Source organism: Siphateles boraxobius, unplaced genomic scaffold, assembly GCF_051911475.1.
Source record: "Siphateles boraxobius isolate OS27281-9 unplaced genomic scaffold, OSU_SipBor_1 130, whole genome shotgun sequence".
Taxonomy (NCBI): domain Eukaryota; kingdom Metazoa; phylum Chordata; class Actinopteri; order Cypriniformes; family Leuciscidae; genus Siphateles; species Siphateles boraxobius.
The window spans coordinates 20,095,888-20,119,012 of record NW_027508734.1 but is presented as its reverse complement, the minus strand read 5'-3'; the positions used below and the strand labels follow the sequence as shown (position 1 = coordinate 20,119,012).

Below are 23,125 nucleotides of genomic sequence, written 5' to 3'. Positions count from 1 at the left end.
TGGTAAAGCACCATAAAAAAATTAATCAGGCACATGTAAATAACTTAGAAAAGATATTTTAATCTTTTTTACATAATCAGTTAACATATTATAGAACAGACAAGAAAAAAAAGGAAGACGTTATAAAATAGGAGAGCTTGCATTGAATAGTCAGTGAGACATTATGCTCATATGGGAGGTTGAGTGCTGTCACTGTTTCATTGAAAAATATGCAAATGTGCCTGCATGCATATTCAAAACATGACTACAGGGCCACTAAAGGGATAGCTCACCCAAAAATGAAAAATATATCATCATTTACTTATGCTCATGTTATTGTATGACAGTCTTTCTTCTACGGAACGCATACGTTTTGGTTACCATTGACTTTCATTGTATGTACAAAAAAAACCAACACATTTCTTGTTCCAAAAATATTTTCTTTTGTGTTCCACAGAACAAAGAAAGACATACAGGTTTAGAAAGACATGAAGGTGAGTAAATGATGACTGAATTTTCATTTTTGGGTGGACTATCCCTTTAAGTGGATATGGCACACCTCCGAGCAACGGTTCTATCAAACAGTTACAAAACAACCAATGGAACTCGAGCAATCGTACACCCTTAAACACAAACAGTAGAATCAATCATTCATTCATTCTGAGTAAATTAAGTGACTGAATTCTGAAATTTGTAGATTCTCAGCGTTTCAGTTTGAATTTTGTTTTTGAATTTGTAAGAGGCCCACATGGAATCTGTACATGGGAAAATTTGCAGATTTACGCAGAAATTGAACATCTGATATGCTCAAAGGTAATATGAGTTTAGTACTCTCAGCTCTGGTTAACAAATGTTTAAAACCATTCAGCAGAATTTCAAGGGATTTCCCCCAAAAAAATCAGCGATAAGAGTCTGCAGGTTCCATTTGGGCCTAATAAAATCCCAATAAGCTCAGAGGACACTTGAACACAATCATGCTAGTGCAATCTTGCACTCTTTTTTGAGTGGCTGACTTCACAAGCAGGACTTTAAGTGGTTTATGAAGTGAGGAGGCTCTTCGAGAGACCCACACACACAGATAACAGTGCACGACTTAAAAAAAGATATTGTTGCAGTGTGGTTATTGTAAACACTACATGACTTCACTCATCAGAGTCTTACAAAAGAGGGAATTAAAAAAGACAATGTACAGAATACTGTGACGACATTTAAATGAGTTTCAAAAATAAGTATTAACAAATAAATCTCACATAAGCACAGGTTAACATGTTTTATATGAATTGGTAAGTAAAAGATGCTTACGTATAAAAATATAATACCATTAGTAAATTTAATACAGTTTATACTAATATACAGGGCCTAGCTGGCTGCTGCTTCAACAAGCATTAGAAAAAGGGTCCTAGCCCCTCTCTTTTAATTCTTTCGCACTCTTTTCATGCTCAATATGTAATATATGAGAAATTACAACCAAAAAAGAAAGAGAAATTTTGACTGTTATTATTAATCATAGTTTTGATTTCTTTTTACTTTGGTCTCTGTTACAATTAAGGTTAATAACGTAAAGTCAGGGAAATGGGGAAGACTACGACCTGTGGAACGCTCCTTTATATTCCACAGTTTATTGCTGCTTTGGAACAGTAACTAAACAAATTTAAGTAAATAAAAAACATACAACGACAACTACATTTATATATATTTGTCTTTCGGTTTGACCAATATTTAGCTGTCAAACCATCAGGTTCTTCAGTTGCTACTTTAGGTCGTCTTTATTGCCAAAAACTGCATTATGGCAGATGTTTGATATCTGTAATCTCTTCATATTCTTTCCTTCATTAAACTGTGCTTTAACAAAGCACTTTAAAATCAAATGTAACTATAAATTGTCTATATATATAATTAATTACTGACATTTTTAAGGGGCTTTTTTTACTTTTCTTTTCTTTTCTTTTTTCAAAATTCAAATCAGACTTCAGTAAATTGTGACTGGCCCAGGGAGGGTTAAGGTTGATGGACATTTTGGTTTAAAAGAAATGTTTTGGGTACAGCTCAAGAGTCTTTTATCTAACATACTTTCTTCAGGCCTTCGATGAGGCAGACTAAAGTCCAGAGCTCTCAGCAGCAGCTAACAGCTGAAAGTCCAGTGGTACTGTAAACTCTTGCATAAACACACACACACTGAACTCAAACACACATAGAGAAATGATTGAAGTCATTCACACACTGAGGCTGCAGGAGTTGCTGGGTTAGAGCAGAGTGCAGCGGAAGAAGCTTGGCTTCTTGGACCGACTCTCTGTGATTTTAACTGCTCCTCCTCCACCCGAAGGGTTATTCTCATTCTAAACACAAAGATGCAAGCAAACAAGAATCCATTCAGCATTAGTGTCAGAGATAAAGCCACAAATTTTTATGAAAGTATTTTTTCATAACTTGAATTGACACAATAAAGACGTTGCATTTATTGCGAACATTTCAATAATATTAACATACTACTGTGCTTGAGTCAGTGAGCAGTAGTAAGCGTATCAATTTTCTTAGAAAAGATTATAAACATTTTCTACATCAGCATTCTCACCATTTTTCTGTTTAGTCTGGTCATGATGTCCCTAGCAAGAGTGACAAAGGCCTAGAATTGAAGAAAACAGAGATAAGACACTAGATCAGATGATATGATACCTTGTAAAAATATGCAAATCTTGCTCATTCAAATGGATTAAATTAGATCAACATTAGATATTTTTTCCCCACCTCTTCAACATTTGTGCTAGATTTTGCACTGGTTTCCAAGAACTTGATTCCATAATCAATAGCTAGCTATAGCAACAACAAAAAAAGGAACCGTTTAAATAAAAACATCAGCATTTTACATACAGCTTGTTCAGGCAGTCCCTTTGATCAAGATTTGTTTAATAAAATAGATTTTTCAGTATTCTCAGTCATTTATATATTTTTTGTTAATTATACATACCTTTTCCCCTTTTTCTTTTGAAACTTGTCTCTTGTCATTCATGTCACATTTGTTACCCAATACCATCCGTTCCACATCCGATGATGCGTGCTGATAAAACAGACAGAAGTGAATCCGTATGACAGACTCACTAAATGAAATGAAAACTTCATGCTTATTTTCTCCAGCATTAGCTCAGTTTCTCACCTCCTCAATGTTCCTGATCCAGTTCCTGATGTTGTCAAATGATTTCTCATTTGTGATATCATACACCAGCATAATTCCCTGTGAAAGTCAAAGAAAAAAAACACACATAGCTTATGAATAGTAACCACATGCAGAAGAATATCCGGCATTATTTTCTCAAAAGAATAAGGCATGATAGCTTACCATTGCTCCTCTATAATATGCAGTGGTGATGGTTCTAAACCTCTCCTGTCCGGCTGTATCCCTTTAAGGCAAATTTAAAAAACACATTTTAAATATGGTATGTATACAATTATACTTTTTATACCAGTCTAGGCCATACATCAAAACGGCTGTGGGACGAAAATGTTGCATAATTTCCAACAATATTATATTATAATTTTTTTTGTTTTTTAATCAAATTGACTTAAATTCTCCACATTCAAACAATAATAGGAAGCCAGTAGATGAATCCAGCAAATGAAGATATGCTTCAATGCCATGTTTTTCCCCACGCCACGGCGGGCCAAATCTTTCCACAGGTGTGGGCATCTCTATAATGTATAATTGCACTCTCACCAGATCTGAAGCTTGATCTTCTTCCCATCCAGCTCAATTGTTCTGATTTTGAAGTCAATTCCTGCAATAAGAATGTTTAGAAATAAGTGAAACACTGTATCTCAATACCTTGTATTCGCATATTGGAGTCCTATGATGACACGTTGTGAAACTGACTCCTCTCAGAAGACATCACAACTCTTTCCGCTGAAAAGGGAATCGGCCCATTAGCACGTTTTCATGGTGTAACCATGGATATGGAATGTGTAGAAAGGTCAGAATGGTTTAACATATGCCTGACCAACTAAACGACCACAGTAAAACTGTTGCATTTGGTAGCAACAGAATGTGATTCTCTGCTTCTGGCAATTATGAGAAAACTTGGCAGTGTGTGTATTGAGGCGTATAATCCTGCCACCAGTGAAAGCTCGGACAGGACATGGGACGGGATGTGACACAGCAGTATTGTCCATGGCAATAGGGGAAGTCTGTGGCATAACAATGACAAAAGGTCAAGGAACTATCACACATGTTTCACACAGGAAATGACATATTGGTCCACGGTAGAGACGAGCCTTCCCAAAGTTGTGTCAAAAAATATCAAAACAAATAACGTGTTCAAGAACTATAAGCCTGGTGACCTAGTCCATGTATGTGTACAATTGCTTGTGACATGTATGATTTTGCACATTCTTATTTAAGGGGTTCCTATTCCAGAATAACAATATAGGTCAGCTGACTTAAACAGTTTTCTGCTTCAAGGTAATAATAGTGTTAAATTTCCAATGAAACGGAAGTAGTGACACATCTTCCTGTATTATGACTAATCAGATTATCAAAAAAATAAAAATAATAATAGGGTGGGGTCTTGGTTTAATTCACCGGTTGCAGATTGGATTTTGAGATGTGTGCATTGCAGTGAATAGTGGAGACAGATGAACACGAGTCTGCTGGGACGAAGATTAAGCAGACTTAATGATTATTGTAGATGTTACCAGAAACAAAGTCTGAAGGTCCAGTTATGACATTCTGAGGTCAAAACATTTTTTTTTAATGAAACGTCCACAGATGAATTGTTCACAGTACAATCAATAACATGAGTTTAGAAAACGTAAAGTTGGCATGCAAATAATTTTAATTTCATGCCAACTTTTAGGTTAAATTGCAATTAAGAACTCAAAAAAATCAAATATCTGAGATGACGTTAAGCCACTTGTGACTGCACACAAATCCGCGTTTTAAACTTATCCAGGTAAAGTGCTCGCTCTGGCCCCCTTGACCTTTTGTTTAGTGGTGAAATGTGAATCTAAACACCTAAGCGTCTCTTTAACCACAGAAACGAAAGTGCAGTCCAGCCCACACTGCTAGCGAACAGCTAATCAGGCTGCCATCATGCTAGCTATATAAGCACAGCATACTCTCACGTTCTATTCAAATTAGCTACACATAAAAGTAGTATATGCCAACTTATCCTGACATGGAAAAACGGTTGTTTGTCATTTCAAACGCTAATAAAACTATGTCGATGAATAGCTTAGTAAACGGGCTGTCACATTCACGGCCTCTTCCTGTCACTCCAACAGACAGTCACATGTATTTAAACCTCCATGTACCTCTATAACAGCTTATTTCTCCTCACGCAGGACTAACTTACATAGAAACATTCCTGTAATGTATATATACAATTCAAATAGTCATAGTGTTAAACTGACCTATAGTGGAGATGAAGGTGGTGTTAAACGCGTCCTCACTGAATCGAAACAGCAGACAAGTCTTGCCCACCCCGCTGTCTCCGATGAGCAGCAATTTGAACAGATAGTCGTACGTTTTCGCCATGTTTCCTGTTTCTCCTGCCTGGCTACCTTGCTTTGGATCGGTAGCAGAGTAACGGTATTCGGCTAACGGTACATAAAAGATGCGATTGAACTTGTGTTTCCTGACTTTTCTGCACACAGCAGTGAGGAAAAGACTGGGCGTGTCTGTTGTGACGCCATCGCGAAGCCATAAACGTCAAGAGCGACAGAAGGCATAGATATACATAATAAAGCCTTTATTATATATATATCTATGACAGAAGATATTAGTGTGGTATGGAAGTCCCTTTTCCCCACATAAGAAAAAAGTCTTGTTTTTTTACATCAGAATGATGACTTAAAATGTCCCTGCGACCATGAACAGGATGGCCATAAAAAATACAAGATAAAAAGTCCCAATTATGACATAAAAAGTCATATACTGCGTTTGTTGTCATGATCATGATTATTTTTTATTTATTAGTTTATACTTGAAATAATAATAATAATAATTTCATATTTAGCCTACCTCCTAGTTTTTTTACATTTAAGAATTTCAATTGAATAAGCTATAGGCTACAATTCCATCAAACTGAATTGAATAAACTGAATAATTTAATTCTAAATGATTAAAAAAATTGCTTAATAAAACATTTTGTATAAATCTTAATGGAACAAGGTAATGGACCGTTTAGTAGCCTATATAGTGATTCGTGTTTATAATGAAAAAAAAATGAAAATATGTTTACATTTATAAATTAGGCTTCCATATTCTTAAGTTACTTCTTGGTTTGAAAAATTGTAAAAAAAAAAAAATATATATATATATATATATATATATATATATAAAACGTACTGTACTCTTGGTGAAGCTTGTTCATCTTGTACCATTTTCTCTTTTCTTTCAACAAAGTTTTGTATATGTAAGTTATATAGTCATGTTTATTAATTATAATTTGATTGGCTAAGCTGTAGCCTACTAGTGCTGGGGATTTTAAACCCGTTCCCTAAAAATATCAATTCACTGATTTGTTCAGTGATACATTTTTAATGTATAATTAAACGATGCACTGCACTGTTGAAGTAGGCCTATATGTGAAATGTAGGTATAACTGCAAGCTGTTGTGCCCATGCATGGTGGTCCCAGATGTAGGCTAAAGGAGGTGGTGAATTTATGCGTGCGTCAGGTATTTCGGCAAAAAGAAAAAGACTTCCGCATGGGATGCAACCGTATATTCTTCCTTTTCCTAAATACTTAGGGAGTTTCCTCTGTTCGCGTTGTGCAGCTCTTTGATCAATTTCCGCGGTCACGGGCTGTAGAACGAACGAGGTAGGAAAGTAAGCAGCGTCAATTTATTAAGACAGCCGTTACTTTTACTTACATTTGGGGAAATACCTGACTTTCCGATTCATATTATTCACAATGTGTTGTAGCCTACCGGTAATTTTTCTTTGTCGTAATAACCACATGGTTTCTGAATTTTAGCTATGATATCATAAGGTACAAACATTTGTTTATCCCGAATTTCCCTTATTTGAATCCGCCATGCTGATATTCTCCGCCAAATGTAGCATTTCAGCCTACTATTGTAAAAAAAAAAAAAAAAAAACTAATAAGTTATTATCGCATCAAATTTTATATATATTTGTTATTATATTTAAAAACGTTTTAATGACAATGAAGGCAGAACTTATCAAGTGATTTCATTTCAACTATCTGGTTACACACACCAACCTCACTTTCTGTGAAACAAACTAATGCTGTATTTTAAAAATCACTAGGCTGGTATCCCTCAAATTGTTCATCTTTAAAAGTTAATTGTTGTCATCAGACAGGCTCATACCAGATGTTCAAATCTGCTGCTATCACTTTTTTACATTTCAGGGTAGATTAAATGCAAACACGTCCAAAGCACTGACGCAATTCGAGATTGTTTATCATCAGTCCCGTTGTTGCTCCAGAGAAGCGGACTATACGGCGGTGAAGTACCGGTTTCCTCCAGCAGGCGGTGACCACACTTTATTGTTTACAAACCTTTCAGAAAAAAGTTCCAGTATCCTAGATTGTCAGTTACAATAAACTTGGTAGCAATGATATTCTTTTTACATGTAAGTAGCCTACTTTTTTTTGCCAGCAGGATTTTATTGTGTGAACCTTATATTTTATTCAACAAATGCTTGTTACTATTCTCAAAGTCCTGTCTTAGGCTGAGATAATTAATTTGTACACATCACCATTTCTCAATCTCTGTATAGTTCAAATCTTGAAGTAAAGGTCATTTTTATGGCAAATAAACCTGTCATATCGCATCGCCATCATGCCAGAGCTGAAGGTATATATTTGCCTTTAACCGTCTTAATAACGTTCTAAAGGGGTGATTGTTGTGATTCTATCTTGAATGATCTGTGTAGGCTACATGTTCTCCATTCTCAGTCCAAAGAAGAGGAGACTGAGGCAGAGGCAGGCTTGGATAAAGAGATGAGTAGCTATCACTTCTTGACTTTGAGAACATGATCTTCAAGTAAAATTATATTATCATGTAAGTAACTGTACAATTTAAAATATAAGCATATATAATTATCATGAATCGTCAACTCTTTAAACATTAATCTATTACAGCGAATGAAGCCCATGTCATTTTTATGGCTAAAACAATACAAGCATTGTTTATTAAATAGCATAATAGGCTGTTCTGCAGCTCCCCAATCCATCATGAGGTTGTAAGTGTATCAGTATTCAGAGTCCAAACCCCTTGGAAATCGCTCAGTGGCTCAAAGATACCATCCAATAAGTCAGCTATTAGACAAGCTTTAACCAAATTGCAGTGAATGGTGTATGATGGAGGACACAAAATAAGCATGACAGAAAGGCATGGTTTTGTATAGGTCTATATTCTATACTGCTTCTATTTCAACAGCTTATTCCATGCATGAGTATAAAATGGAACATCACTTTAAAGGAGACAAGCACATTGCAATCAATCTACTCAATACTAACCTCATACAGAGCACTTACTGTAATATTATCTCAATGCTTTGAGTTATGCTGTGCAGTGTTATGGGTTCAAATGTGTAGACAAAGACTATTGTATTATACAAACATTGACAGATAAAGTCCTGGGAAAACAGAAAACAGCAAGAGTGCAACAAAAACTATATATATATATATATATATATATATATATATAATCAGAGCAGGTATTCAAATACATTTTCAAAATGTTTTATCTTAATAATATCGCTGTACCATTGTATTTTCATTTACAATGTTTAGCATTTTGTAACTGTGGAAGCCACGCATACTGAAGTTACGCATATACTGCACATACTAACATTAAAATGATGACTTTATAATCCTAAACTTAAATGTGTAGTTTTTGCATTCACCTAACTGTGGTGTTTCTTCAAATAATATGATGACTATAACTTCTTGTTCTCCAGACGAAGTTTCCACCACTTATGATTCTGTTAAAAACAACAGTTTCAGCATTTTTTCACAACATAAATTAATGCAGAAATTATGTATATTTGTTTGTAATTATGTCAGGTCTCATCTCACCTTCTTCCCCAGGATGTTTTGTGTGTGTGGCTGCATCTCATCCAAACTTGCATATGTATTGCTGTCTGTCACTCGAATGTCCTCATAGGTGTTGCTCTCAGGCAAGTGTTCATAGGTGTTATTGTCACGTTGTTCAAGTATGTCTTGATAGGGGTTTTCTGCTAAAACGATGTTGTCGATGGGCTTTGCACGGTTGTCATACACTAGCCCTGGCTGGTCCCTCTGCCCAGAGTTAACCACGGACGAGGCCTGGTAGAGTGGATTGGGCTGTAGGGCTATTTTGTCAGTTTGTGGCACTCGGCCAGCTCCAGTATGGTGTTGTTTAAATTCGAGGACAGCGTAAGAGCAGGAGGCTGTTTTGGGTGGAAGTAAGGGAGGTGGTTGAGAGGTGGAGGGCATAAGATTACAAGTGTTAGAGGTTAGAGACTGATCATTTTCATTGTGGAGAGGCCACTTTAACTGCGGGTTGTAGCCCTCAGTGTCTATATCACTTCTGCCGTTTACTCTTTCGTCTCCACCTGACCTTCCAGATGTCCTTGATTCTGAAAAGCTGGGTTGTTCATATGAAAGATTTTTACCTGGAAAACCAGCGCTTAAGGAATTCCGAAGTGGTGCACTTTTCTTTGGCACAGGTGGAATTTTCATTTCCTAATGATTGAAGTCATACAGTAGATACATGAATTTTAACAGATATGTAAAAAAAAAAATGTATGCCACAGAATTAGCCGTGGTTACCAGAGAGATAGTAACCAAGGAAGCAGCTGATATGGTTACCTGTGACAGGCTGTTCCTGTCAATAGAGGTGGAGGTTGTGAGTTTCCGTCCACTTTTAGAAGACAAAATGGTTGGCGTGCAATGCGGGAAATTGTTAGTTTGTTCCCATAAACTTCTTAGAGCCTTAACGCTCACTCCTGAATTAACCCAGGGCTTATTTTTAACCACATCATAAAGCTCATTTGTGGAATCCTAGAAGAAAGAAACACAAAAGTACATACATTGTAAAACAATTCCTAACATGCTAGTATTCTATTTGTTATGTATTTAAAGGTGCACTTAGTATTTTTTTGTTTATATTGTGCTGGTCAATATGCCCAACACCTAGACGTTAAAGCAAACAATTTCCTTTCTGATATAGAAGTGCTTTATTCACAGTTAGCAATGATTTTGTTTTTCCACAAGCAAAACTGTCCAATAACAAAAGATTACCAAGATTGTATTTGGTTATAGATCACGGAGCTGGGGCTGCATGTCAAATAAAGCAGCTTATAATAGGCCACTGATTAAATGTATTTTTCATCTAATATGCATTAACTTGACTTTAAACATTTTTTTAAAGTATTAATTTCTTTATGGGTAAAAGTTTTTTTAATAAGCAATAATTACGGAGTGCATCTTTACAAAGTATGCATAAATACTAAATACCTCTCCTACAGAATTCATCTCTGTGTTGTCTGAAGTCAGGTACTCTTCAAAAGGCTGGATTGGCGTGGTTTTAAAGTGATTGATGAGCTCTGTGAGACTGTTGTGAGTGGTGGAATCACCAGAAATGATGAACATGCCAGTCTGGGTTTGATTTATGACAAAATGGCGACAACGATCCTGTCCTCTGTGAACGTAAAGCATTAGACTAAAAAGCATTAGAGAACAACTCCTGTTCTCACGTAAATGCGTATCTATAGCACGCATTGTGTGGACCTTGCGTATCGTCGTGTAATTTATACGCGAAAATGAGTTTGTACGTGCATATGATACGCAGTTTTTGCGTGCATTTGATACACCATTTATTGCGTGTAATAGGCTACACACGCACCCCACACGACTAATCCTACCCATGCGTATCATATGCACGTACCCTACCACTACTAAACCTTCCCATGCGTTTTATATGCACGTAAAAACTCATTTTGGCGTATACATTGCACGATAAACACAATGCGTGATAGAGACGCATTTAGTGTGAATGGTTTGACAGCAGCTTCAAACTGTATACCTTGTGGTTTTTTTTTGCCATAATATAGTTAGGATTTACTAAAAATGACAAAATCTCGTTTGTAAACTACATTAGTTAACATGAACTAAGAAAGAACAACGCATCTACAGTATTTAGTAACTTAGTTACTGTAAATTTTGACATTTACATTTTTAAAACCAAAAGTTGTATCTGCTAACACTTATTGCGCTGTGAACTATAATTAAAGAAGATTAATAAATGACATTATTTATACTGCAGTTCATGTTAGCTAATGCATAAATATTGTTAATAAATGAGATCTTATGGTAAATTGTAACATGGAAATCTTTATTCTTACTTGTATGAAAGAATATATCCACTGGCTTTTTCACTGAGTCTGATAAGGAAGCAACCAACGTTCTTGTCTCGGAGCTGATCTTCTGCTTCACTGCAAACAGAAACAGTTACCTCAGTGAACTAGTGCAACTGCCTCAATACACAATCATAAACATTTGGATTTCAGTCGCCTGCACCTGAACAGTATACGTTCAGATGGTTTTACAGATCATGGTGAAACAAGTTACAGTTACCAAACTTCTTTTATCTCATTAGTTCTTACTGCCTGGAGATGAAGCCCTGGAACCAGTGTGGAAAACTTCCGTCACACTGGATGAGCACAGCCTGAGTCTCCACAAACCACTTAAGGGTGGTCTCCCTCTGTCCTCTTTCCGTGGTGAGATCTCCCTCCATTCTTTCCATCTGCTTTTCATTTAATCTCTTAGATATCTTCATCTTCTGGTACATAGCTGCCTCTATCTGCTCCATTGTGAGCTTCTCACAAGTGCACTGCACTCATCCAATAAACACCACTATTCATCCATCACTATCCTTCACTGCGACAGGAAGACTGGCACACTTCATTTGCCTATAGTTTCCTCATACGTAAATCTTGCGAGTAAAGGTTCTATTGTTTGAGTTTATTAATAGCAACTTACTGGTAATGGGATTTCATTGCATTATCTTTGGATGATTCTTCCGCCAGAGTTTCCGTCATTATACATATCAAAGATTAAAAACTAGATTGGATCAGGAACTAGGCCAACCACTGCACATTTTCATAGACCATACAGTATTAATACAAATGTGAATATACTCAACTGGGAAAAGAAAGCATAAAGACATGTCAACCAAATATTTATTGACTCTATATTTACATTTCATTTTAACTAAGTGTTTTAGATTAAATTTGAAAAATAATATGGTAGTGTAACAGTGGCTGTGTAAATAGCACGACTAAATAAAGGAGTGTCCAAAATAAACAGTCTTTATCGACAAATCAAAATCCACATGCAGGAGACCACAGGATACAAAACTATCAACCACAAACCACATAAGCGTAAATGAAACCGAACAAAGAACTGTCACGATACAATTTACAAAAAGTGGAGAAGAGGACTCAAGTGCAGTAAAAGGATATTTATTAACAAATGAAAACAAAAACACAAAGCAAAAACCCACAAGGGGGAAAACATAATCAATGAAACATAAAACAGAACTGAACTAGAATGACAAACACTGACCAAGAACACGAAGACCATAACATAGAACAGGGGTAACATAAGACAAAGATCCGACCAAGACACCAAACAAGAAGAGACTTAAATAGGGAACAAATCAAGAGGGAACAGGTGGAAGAACTCAAACACTAATCAGGTAACGAGGGGGAGGGATCAAACAATGACAAGAGCACATGGCCCAACATAACAAAGACACCCATGTGCAATACGAGACAGGACAGACACGTGACATTACCCCCTCCCTACGGAGCGGCTACCAGACGCTCCATCAGGCGGGACGGGAGGGACAGACCAGGGCGGGACGGAAGGGACAGACCAGGGCGGGACTGGAGGGACAGACCAGGGCGGGACGGAAGGGACAGACCAGGACGGGACGGGAGGGACAGACCAGGGCGGGACGGGAGGGACAGACCAGGGCGGGACAGACCAGGGCGGGACGGGAGGGACAGACCAGGGCGGGACAGACCAGGGCGGGACGGGAGGGACAGACCAGGGCGGGACGGGAGGGACAGACCAGGGCGGGACAGGAGGAACAGACCGCTTACTCCTGGGAGGCCAGGGCGAAGCAGACAGTCCATCGGGCGGCCAGGGCGAAGCAGACAGTCCATCGGGCGGCCAGGGCGAAGCAGACAGTCCATCGGGCGGCCAGGGCGAAGCAGACAGTCCATCGGGCGGCCAGGGCGAAGCAGAAGACCCATCGGGCGACCAAGGCGAAGCAGACAGTCCATCGGGCACCCAGGGCGAAGCAGACAGTCCATCGGGCGGCCAAGGCGAAGCAGACAGTCCATCGGGCACCCAGGGCGAAGCAGACAGTCCATCGGGTGACCAGGGCAAACCAGAAGACCCCTCGGGCGGCCAGGGCGGTGAAGACCCCTCGGGCGGCCAGGGCGGTGAAGACCCCTCGGGCGGCCAGGGCGGTGAAGACCCCTCGGGCGACAAGGGCGGTGAAGACCCCTCGGGCGGCCAGGGCGGTGAAGACCCCTCGGGCGGCCAGGGCGGTGAAGACCCCTCGGGCGGCCAGGGCGGTGAAGACCCCTCGGGCGGCCAGGGCGGTGAAGACCCCTCGGGCGGCCAGGGCGGTGAAGACCCCACGGGCGGCCAGGGCGGTGAAGACCCCACGGGCGGCCAGGGCGGTGACTCCGGCTCAGGAACCGCGGACACCGGCTCAGGAACAGCGGACACCGGCTCAGGAACAGTGGACACCGGCTCAGGAACAGCGGACACCGGCTCAGGAACAGCGGACACCGGCTCAGAAACAGCGGACACCGGCTCAGGAACAGCCACAAGAACTGAAACAGTTACAAGAACAGACACAAACACTGGGTCCGGAACCGACATGGGCTCCAGCTCTGAAACAGCACTGGCTCTGCCTCCGGCTCAGGAACAGGCACTGGCTCTGCCTCCGGCTCAGGAACAGGCACTGGCTCTGCCTCCGGCTCAGGAACAGGCACTGGCTCTGCCTCTGGGACAGGCACTGGCTCTGCCTCTGGGACAGGCACTGGCTCTGCCTCTGGGACCGGAACAGCAGGGACTGGCATCTCCAAGATCCGAGCCAGACGCTCCAGATAGTCCGTCACAACCTTGGCGGCCACGCCAAAGGGGATCTCTGGCTCTGTCCCAGACTGAACAGACGGAACGTGATCAGTCTCTCGCTGGGCAGACGGGACGTGACCAGTCTCTCGCTGGGCAGACGGGACGTGAACAGTCTCTCGCTGGGCAGACGGGACGTGAACAGTCTCTCGCTGGGCAGACGGGACGTGAACAGTCTCTCGCTGGGCAGATGTGACGTGAACAGTCTCTCGCTGGGCAGACGGAACGTGATCAGTCTCTCGTTGGGCAGACGGAACGTGATCAGTCTCTCGCTGGGCAGACGGGACGTGAACAGACTCTTGCTGGGCAGACGGGACGTGATCAGTCTCTCGCTGGGCAGACGGGACGTGAACAGCCTCTCGCTGGGCAGACGGGACGTGAACAGTCTCTCGCTGGGCAGACGGGACGTGAACAGTCTCTCGCTGGGCAGACGGGACGTGAACAGTCTCTCGCTGGGCAGACGGGACGTGAACAGACTCTCGCTGGGCAGACGGGACGTGAACAGTCTCTCGCTGGGCAGACGGGACGTGAACAGTCACTCGCTGGGCAGACGGGACGTGAACAGTCTCTCGCTGGGCAGACGGCCATTTCCTCCTCCTTCTCCGTCCGTGACGGCGAGAAGTAGGTCCTGAGCTGTCCCTACAGATGGACGAAAATTGGGTTGACCCAAATGTGGCGATGGTGTAGTCCGGGCAATCCAAGTAATCGTCGTCCATATAATTATCATCCAAATTCACCCAGTTAAACTCCTCGTCTTCCATGCTGCTGAGTCCACAAGTGGTCGGATCTTTCTGTCACGATACAATTTACAAAAAGTGGAGAAGAGGACTCAAGTGCAGTAAAAGGATATTTATTAACAAATGAAAACAAAAACACAAAGCAAAAACCCACAAGGGGGAAAACATAATCAATGAAACATAAAACAGAACTGAACTAGAATGACAAACACTGACCAAGAACACGAAGACCATAACAAGGAACAGGGGTAACATAAGACAAAGATCCGACCAAGACAGCAAACAAGAAGAGACTTAAATAGGGAACAAATCAAGAGGGAACAGGTGGAAGAACTCAAACACTAATCAGGTAACGAGGGGGAGGGATCAAACAATGACAAGAGCACATGGCCCAACATAACAAAGACACCCATGTGCAATACGAGACAGGACAGACACGTGACAAGAACTGACAAGAACATACACAGATGGAGTATTCAACGGAAAACAGAACAGGTGCGTACATTAGGAACTATAGAAACTAACTAGCACTAATAAGCACAGGGAACTAATGAAACACAATGAAACTAAGAACATAGAACTAAACGTTACATTAGTCCCCCCTCCCGGAAGGCACGTCCGCATCCCGTAAACAGTCCAATCGAGGAGAGAGGGAGCTCTGGAGGATGACGTGGAGCAGGCGAAGGGTAGGACACGAGATGAGAGGAGATGACAGAGGGAGGAGCCAGGAGCAGGGGAAGCCAATTGGGGACCCAGACAACAGCCAGGATGAAGGCCCAGCGGAGTCGACGGAGGAAGAAGCCAGTTTAACCAGTTGGACATCAGACGGAGACAGAGCCGATGGAGGTTAAGAAGGCGGAGATGGAGAGCTGATAGGTCCACACTGAAGGCTCAGGCGACCGAGGCGCCCCACAGTGACGTGTGTCCGGGGAGCCAGGGTACCAGAGGACTGAGTGGAGCCAGTGGGACTGAGGACCAAAGCAGAGCCGGAGGGAAGGTGGAGCCTGATGGAGCCGAAGACCCGGAAGTCCGTAGTGTTGGCAGAGTGATGTCTGACCAAGACGGAGCAGGAGGGACGAGGGAGCCCGCTAGACCATTAAGGGCGAGTGTCCCAGGAGCCGAAGGAGGGAGGAGCCAAGGTAGAGGCGGAGGGTGGCTGGGCTCTGGGGCTGGTGATGTCATCCTCAGTTGGGCAAATAACAAATAAGTTTTTTATTAATAATAAAATTAGAGAGGTATCTTATGAAATTGTACACTGAATTTACCCTGTCCACTTGAATATTGAAAACTTATGTGAATTTTGTGGCAATGCCAAAGAATCTGTGACTCTTTTTTTATTGTATATATTCAAAAATGTTGTGGTTGGATGTTTCAAATTTAATTTCTAGGCTGTTTGAAACATGTTTACAAATTGATATATATGACGTAGTATTTTTTGTGCAGGACAATGTTGATTTCAAAAGTACGATGTGCTTCCTTATACAACTTTTTATTTTACTTGGAAAATATCACATTCATGTGAAAAAATGGACTAAAGCTAAGCCAAGCTTTGAGCACTTTATAAAAGAGATTAAACTATATGGTAATAGGCTACATTAGATAAAATTAAGAACAAAAAAGCAAAAAAGACTTATGAGGCTTTTTGTTACTTAAAATTATTGTAATTTCACCCCGGCATGGCCTATTTTATTTTATTTTTTTACATATTCTTATGTATGTTTTTTCTACTTGTTGTGAGGTGTAAAATATTCATGTACAAATGTCTGTATATTTTTTTGTTGCAATAAAAAATTTTTTTTGGTAAACACTGAAAAAAAAGACTTTATAGCAATCATGCAAACAAAGACATGAATACACCTCTTCTATGATGAACATTTAAATGATTGAATTAATTTAATAATTTTGATAGCTTTAACTGTAGGCTACAACTAAAAGTCTTATTAAAATAAATCTTTGTTAAAAGTAGGCTAGGCTCATTATTATATTTACTTAAAAAGTAGCTTAAGCCTGTTTGCAAGTGTTTCATTACTTCAACAAAAACTAAATCAACTATTTGCCACATGTTACAAGTGATAATGTTTAGCACATGTCAGCAGTTAAGAGAACAGAGGAATGAGACAACGAACAACATTGATTAATCTGTCTGAAACGGACTGCAGTCAGCGCCATTGCGACTAAACGGGCAGGTGACATGAATATAATTCAGAAGAATCCTTTATGTTGGGTAATTTCTTTTAGTCATGGGACAAGCCTGTCACTGTGTAGTTTTTACGCTCAGGCATGAGTTCAACAGGTGGCGTGTCCACTTTTAGAAACAAGCTGCCGGGACTCACGACGAGTGCGCTGTCCTCTATGAAAGACGCATGAGAGGATTCAGAACGTAATATTTGTTGGTGATGACAGCAGGTAGGCTAAATTCTACTTTTGATCTTAAACATATAAACATAACTCTTTGGTTAAACCCTTAAATGTTTTTTTAATCATTTTTTTATTACAGTTGTCTGCTCATGCTCGTGTAGGCTAAGTCTATTTCTAGATATTTTTTCGAATGCAAAGAAGTGCAGCCTACACCGTCTTTTTGAGATATGGTAATCCGGTGTTGTGACGATAAAGATTTAGGGTGACTGCTAGTAGGTTAGATAAAGCTGTCATGTTAGTCAGGTAAAACATTCTTTCTCAAGATGAGCTCCTTTAACATCTGTCATAGTATCAAAATGTACACCAAATAGCATGGGAAGCACATCTGTCAAAACAGTATTTCCCATTTTGCATTTGCAATTTGCATTTTAAATCTTTTTTTAAATTGTTTTTATTCTAGACACCCGTTTTCCGTGGATAAATTTAGGCTAAATATAGTCGAGGCCTCGACATTATATTGCACACTTGAGTAAGATCTAAATTTGTCCCTTCATCATGAAAAATTTTGGTCACAACAAACTATAATATATGATCAGCTTATTGTAGTCTATAGTAGGCCTATGCAATAAAGGGCCATTTTGACTGACATGTATTGATAATTTACATTGTTCTTTAAACTATTGTAAGTCTTTGTGTATACTATTTGTCCAGTAAATCTAAGAAGAGTTTTTGTTTTGTTTTAAATAAGATCACAATGGCTGTGTTCAAGCAGCAGCAGGTTGAGAATTTCTATGAGATTGGAGAGGAACTTGGAAGGTAAGAACTTTGCTGTTTACTTAGTGATTTCATGATTTAGTTTCTGATTGCTGCTGCAATACGTGATGATACACATTACACAGATGCATTCATAAGTGCCATGTATAGGGGGACATATTGAGTCCTTCGCCCCACCCAAAACTTTCATCCCAACACAATGCTTGTGAAAATCAGAGATTAAAACTGTTTAAACAGTGCGAAAACATCAACAATGTCATTGAGTCCTGATATGAACTGAATATAACAACAATAACAATCTGTGTGAAAAAATTGTTTGAAATAATATGTAATATATTATTAATAATATAAATCAATAAGTTATGTTAATACGATTTAATAAAATATCCTTTATTATTCATATTCATATTCATATTGATAATAAATAATATTAAATATTAAATTGAACTGTCAAATCGATTTATCGCATCTAACATAAAAGTTTTTGTTTACATAATAAATGTGTATATATTATGTAAATGTATATACATATGTCTGTCTGTCTGTCTGTCTGTTTATTCAGTAATATATATATATATATATATATATATATATATACACACATATTATGTAAACAACAACTTTTATGTTAGTTGTGATAAATCGCAATTAATCGATTTGACAGCACTAATTTAAATGAATGTCCCATGTTTCCTTTACACTCACAAGATGCATTATGGTGTCTTGCTTGTATTAAGTCTCAATTTAAAAATTTGTGATTCCACAATGTAGTTTCAAATCTGAAAATCTTTTCTATATATACCTTTTATATATACCTTTATGTATGCTTTTGTATATGGTTATTTATTTATTTATATTTATACTATGAAATTGTTGTCTGTGTGTTTTATAACAGTTCATGTGTCTTTCAGTGGGCAGTTTGCAATTGTTAAGCAGTGTCGTGAAAAGTGCTCAGGCCGGGATTTTGCAGCTAAGTTCATAAAGAAACGCCAGAGTAATGCCAGCCGGCGAGGTGTGCTCCGAGAAGAGATTGAGCGAGAGGTCAACATCCTACAGCAGATTCAGCATCCCAATATTGTCATGCTACATGATGTGTTTGAGAACAAGACAGATGTGGTGCTGATTTTGGAGCTGTGAGTAGAGCTTGTATTAATGCGAATACAAATTATTTCATTATTATATGAGTTTGCGCTTGCATCATTTTTTTTTTCAAGTGCATATCTTAGTTTTAGTTCAACTACTTATCCTTATTGAGACGAGATTATGTATTTTTGTAGGGTGTCTGGAGGAGAGCTTTTCGACTTTCTGGCACAGAAAGAGTCTTTAAGTGAGGAGGAAGCCACACAGTTTATTAAACAGATTCTAGAGGGCGTTCACTATTTACACACAAGGAACATTGCTCATTTTGACCTGAAGGTACAGTACACCCACTGGTCTCAGAACACTGCCCAGATTATTACAGTACAGCATATTGCGCTGACAGATGTGGAACACTGAAGAATTCTCTGTCAGTAGAACAGTGCGTCTTTGTGTGCATGAGTGTGGGTGTGCTCCTGTGTGTAATTTATTTTCCGGTTCGCAGCCTGAAAACATCATGCTTCTGGATAAGAACGCCCCACTTCCCCGGATCAAACTCATTGATTTTGGCTTGGCCCACAAGATTGCTGAAGGGGTTGAATTTAAAAACATCTTTGGAACACCAGAGTTTGTTGGTATGATATATGTTCAGTTTAAACCCTAAAGCCTGCAGTAACCGTGCACAGTAAGGGGCCATTCACACAGAAAATGTTTTTCGCGTTGAAAAACGTGAGATGCAGGGTTGTGGAATGAAGTTGAGTTCTGCATTCTGAAAAAGACAGTAGACGTGAGTGCAACGGTCAAACACGTCCATCTAGCTCATGTTCACATAGAAAAAACAATGGAAAAGCAGCACAGTGGAATGCAAAAACAAGTTCTGTGTGAATGACCCCTAACACACTTTTTTTAATTCTTATTGTTTTTTTCCTCTTTACTACATATCGTTTTTTGCTGTTTTCAGCTCCAGAAATTGTGAATTATGAACCACTGGGACTGGAAGCAGATATGTGGTAAGAACATTTTTTATGTTTATTAAATAAAATATCTAAATTATTTGATATTGTTGTTTTTTATTTCAAATAATTAAGTGCTTTCCTTTTATAGGAGTGTTGGTGTTATTACATATATTCTGTAGGTACACCATTTTTTTTAAGCCTATAAATATAATAATGTGTGATTTTAGCGATGTTCTGCTAATATGCTTTCTAAATGCAGGTTGAGCGGGGCGTCTCCTTTCCTGGGAGAAACGAAGCAAGACACCCTGGGAAACATCTCAGCCATGAACTATGAGTTTGATGATGAATTCTTTGGCCACACCAGTGAGCTTGCCAAGTATTTTATACGACAACTGCTGGAAAAGGACACCAAGTGAGTGAGCTGAGATCATCTGAGGTCATGTGTATTTGAGTGTGAGCTTTGAGCTTGTGACAGAGAGCAAAATATGATGCTTGTTTAAAATAAAATGGCATAAATTACCATCTCAATTATGTATTTCAGAAAGAGACTTACAATTCAAGATGCCTTAAACCACCCTTGGATCAAGGTTTGTTATCAGCTTGAGATTGTTTACTTGAAAGGCATTTAAGGCCTGTTCACACCAACGACAATAACTATAAAGATAACAATAAAGATAAAATTCTAAACCTAAAATAACAGTTCATAGCATCCACACCACAACTATAACAATACCGACAAAGAGGAATTATATCATTGGAACCACTTTTTCCAACTAATGAACGATAAAAACATTGACAGCAAATCAGAATCCATACTGCTTTAAAGAGCCCGAGCATTTAAAGTCGCAGATGTTATTGTGCGTGGGTGTGGTTGCTAATATCATTATTGTCATCTTTATAGTTATTATTTTTGGTGTAAACAGGCTTTATAGTACTGTGCATTTTGATATTCCCTCTATTTCCAGCTTTCTCTCTCTTAATCTTTAAAGATCTCTCTCAATCTTAACACCATTGTCTTTTGGCAGTCTAATGAGCATAAGGACGAGCGCAGTAAAGCACCAGAGAGGAAGAGAGAGCGTAGGCAGCTGAAGACGAAACGTCTTAAAGAGTACACCATCAAGTCCCACTCCAGCATGCCTCCCAATAACACCTACATCAACTTCGAACGCTTCGCACAGGTGGAGGAGGACGTGTCAGCAATGGAGGGCACTTTCTGCCAGCTGGCGTCGGCCCACGACTCATTGCAGGAGGACATTGATGCACTAGTGTCCATTTACAGTGAGAAGGAGATGTGGTACAAAGAAGAAAGCGAAAGCATCAGACACGAGTTGTCCCAGCTTCGTTATGAGTTTCGTAAAGTCGAAGCCCAGAGACGGGGCGTTCACGAAGACATGAGGAGCGTGGATGGCAGCGTAAGCCGAGTGAGCGAGCGATACAAGGAGAGGCAGACACGTTTTGAGGCCCTGGAGAAGGAGCTATGTGCTGAGCTGCAGTGGGTACAGGAAGTGGTGGGTTCATTCCAGGTCACCTTCCCAAACTGTAGCTTTAGCAGCGTGTTTAATACCGATGTCAATGAAGCACTGAAAGAGTTGCTGAATAGATCCTGTGGAGGAGACCTGCTGACCGGCAGCAACCTGGACCAGCAGAGATGACGTATTAATAACCCACCATCCACTGATCACACATCGTTATAGAAACACTGGCGAGGTAAACATGCTGAAGATATGAAAAAAAAACTTAGAAAGTATTTTCAGATAATTGTACTATCTATCAAATATAATGCTGTATGAACAATTTATGTTAAATATGGTCTGAAAAGTCTGGAAAAGTATGACATTTTTAATATGAAAATGTGTAGGAAGTACTCATTAATTAATGCTTTTAAAAAAAAAATATATATATATATATATATATAGATATTGGTATTGGTATTGCAAGGCCACCAGTTTTTTATTGTTATTTTAAAATATGCACTAGATATTAGGTTTTATTCCAAGAAGCTAGGACCATCCTAAACTTACATGTATCCCAAATATTGACACCCGCTGTGGTTAAACCAAGTAAAAAAAAAAAAAAAAATCCGTTCATTCAAAAAAAAGAAAGAAATCTAAATTTGTCTTAAAAATCTTAAAAGAGATTAAACCCTGCTAATTTATTGAATATGCCTGAGTTTCAGACTCCATTTTTATTCCTTTTTTTTCAATTGCCACCTGTAACGTTTCAGAGGAATGAGTATTTGATTTTAAATTGTGTTTAAAAAGTACTGATTGTTATGTCTGCATGACATAAGTTGCCCCTTCCAGCAAGTACTCGTCGACCTATCAGAGTGAAGACTCTTTTAAACAATTGACTACACTATTGGAACTACTGGAAAGGGATGTTGATTCTCAGTGAACTGTTGGGAATATAGTAATATCACTCTGCTACATTGTGTCCATTAGCATTATGTTGGCCTTAATTGTTATAATTTTTCTAATAGTCAAGTATTTTGGATACATTGTTGTTTTCAGTGTTATGTTGCATTCCTTCTTTGCAAGGTTTCTTCAAAGCATCCTTTTAAGGACTATCTGCCATATTCTGATAAATTCAAATGCATGCATGTTGTAGGGTACATAGTATTTATTTATTTTCAATTTCTATCAATAAAAACGTTTTTTGCAGTGTTTTTATTTGGGTTTTCCCCAATGTATTTGTCATTGTCACATGCTGTCATACAGAAAGGACACATAAGCCGGTTGTACAAGAGCAACTGTAAAGATAATCCACTGACCAGAATCCCTAAAAGAAACTGTCATGCTAATTTGACATGTTTTTTTCTCCTGAGCAACAGAGCTTTTCATTCATATGCTGCAGCTGTTAACCCTTTTAATAAAAAATTGTGGATGGTTTTATCAGGAAAGGCAGAACCCTAGGAATTATGTCATTTTCAGATCCAAGAGAATTCGTTGACAAAGTAATAAAGTACAGTGTCACAGACATCAGCACAAGACATTCTGCTGCAACAACGCTTGTGGTTCCCACTCGCCAGTTCTCAGCATACCACAAAGCACCACGAAAAAAAACTTGTTTTTGCACTATTATTTTAT

At 39.2% G+C, this 23,125-nt stretch overlaps 3 protein-coding genes across 4 annotated transcripts; 1 reads left to right on the top strand and 2 right to left on the bottom strand.

Moving 5' to 3' along the window:
* Nucleotides 1-40: 40 nt before the first annotated feature.
* Nucleotides 41-5,648, bottom strand: rab8b (RAB8B, member RAS oncogene family). Its single transcript, XM_077228546.1, has 8 exons — nt 5,380-5,648; nt 3,689-3,749; nt 3,314-3,374; nt 3,131-3,208; nt 2,945-3,034; nt 2,725-2,790; nt 2,552-2,602; nt 41-2,315 (listed from the first exon to the last, which is right to left on the bottom strand). The coding sequence occupies exons 1-8, from the start codon at nt 5,501-5,503 to the stop codon at nt 2,223-2,225; spliced, it is 624 nt and encodes a 207-aa protein (XP_077084661.1). The 5' UTR covers nt 5,504-5,648; the 3' UTR covers nt 41-2,222.
* A 2,703-nt stretch (nt 5,649-8,351) lies between these two features.
* On the bottom strand, nt 8,352-12,099 carry sh2d7 (SH2 domain containing 7). The gene is made up of 6 exons (XM_077227286.1): nt 11,590-12,099; nt 11,329-11,418; nt 10,442-10,625; nt 9,794-9,985; nt 9,020-9,667; nt 8,352-8,925 (listed from the first exon to the last, which is right to left on the bottom strand). Exons 1-6 carry the CDS (start codon nt 11,793-11,795, stop codon nt 8,881-8,883), a joined length of 1,365 nt encoding a protein of 454 aa, XP_077083401.1. The 5' UTR covers nt 11,796-12,099; the 3' UTR covers nt 8,352-8,880.
* Nucleotides 12,100-16,972: 4,873 nt separating this feature from the next.
* Nucleotides 16,973-22,118, top strand: dapk2a (death-associated protein kinase 2a). 2 transcript variants are annotated; one of them, XM_077228535.1, is made up of 10 exons: nt 16,973-17,280; nt 17,981-18,048; nt 18,918-19,139; nt 19,284-19,422; nt 19,589-19,718; nt 20,045-20,093; nt 20,188-20,214; nt 20,299-20,451; nt 20,581-20,626; nt 21,065-21,775. In XM_077228535.1, the coding sequence occupies exons 2-10, from the start codon at nt 17,987-17,989 to the stop codon at nt 21,689-21,691; spliced, it is 1,455 nt and encodes a 484-aa protein (XP_077084650.1). In that variant the 5' UTR covers nt 16,973-17,280; nt 17,981-17,986; the 3' UTR covers nt 21,692-21,775. The 2 variants fall into 2 exon arrangements, with proteins under 2 accessions (XP_077084650.1, XP_077084651.1); XM_077228536.1 differs by having other exon boundaries at nt 17,162-17,280; nt 18,902-19,139; nt 21,065-22,118.
* Nucleotides 22,119-23,125: the final 1,007 nt, after the last annotated feature.

Excerpts from the sequence above, each read along its gene's own strand:
- rab8b (XM_077228546.1), bottom strand. The coding sequence starts at position 5,503 with ATGGCGAAAACGTACGACTATCTGTTCAAATTGCTGCTCATCGGAGAC. Across the intron at positions 3,209-3,313 it reads CATATTATAGAGGAGCAATG|GGAATTATGCTGGTGTATGA; the intron begins GTAAGCTATCAT and ends TGACTTTCACAG. Across the intron at positions 2,791-2,944 it reads CAAAAGAAAAAGGGGAAAAG|CTAGCTATTGATTATGGAAT; the intron begins GTATGTATAATT and ends TTGTTGCTATAG.
- sh2d7 (XM_077227286.1), bottom strand. The coding sequence starts at position 11,795 with ATGGAGCAGATAGAGGCAGCTATGTACCAGAAGATGAAGATATCTAAG. Across the intron at positions 11,419-11,589 it reads CAGGGCTTCATCTCCAGGCA|TGAAGCAGAAGATCAGCTCC; the intron begins GTAAGAACTAAT and ends TTCTGTTTGCAG. Across the intron at positions 10,626-11,328 it reads GGATATATTCTTTCATACAA|AGGACAGGATCGTTGTCGCC; the intron begins GTAAGAATAAAG and ends TTACGTTCACAG.
- dapk2a (XM_077228535.1), top strand. The coding sequence starts at position 17,987 with ATGGCTGTGTTCAAGCAGCAGCAGGTTGAGAATTTCTATGAGATTGGA. Across the intron at positions 19,423-19,588 it reads TTGCTCATTTTGACCTGAAG|CCTGAAAACATCATGCTTCT; the intron begins GTACAGTACACC and ends TCCGGTTCGCAG. Across the intron at positions 20,215-20,298 it reads GGTGTTATTACATATATTCT|GTTGAGCGGGGCGTCTCCTT; the intron begins GTAGGTACACCA and ends TTCTAAATGCAG.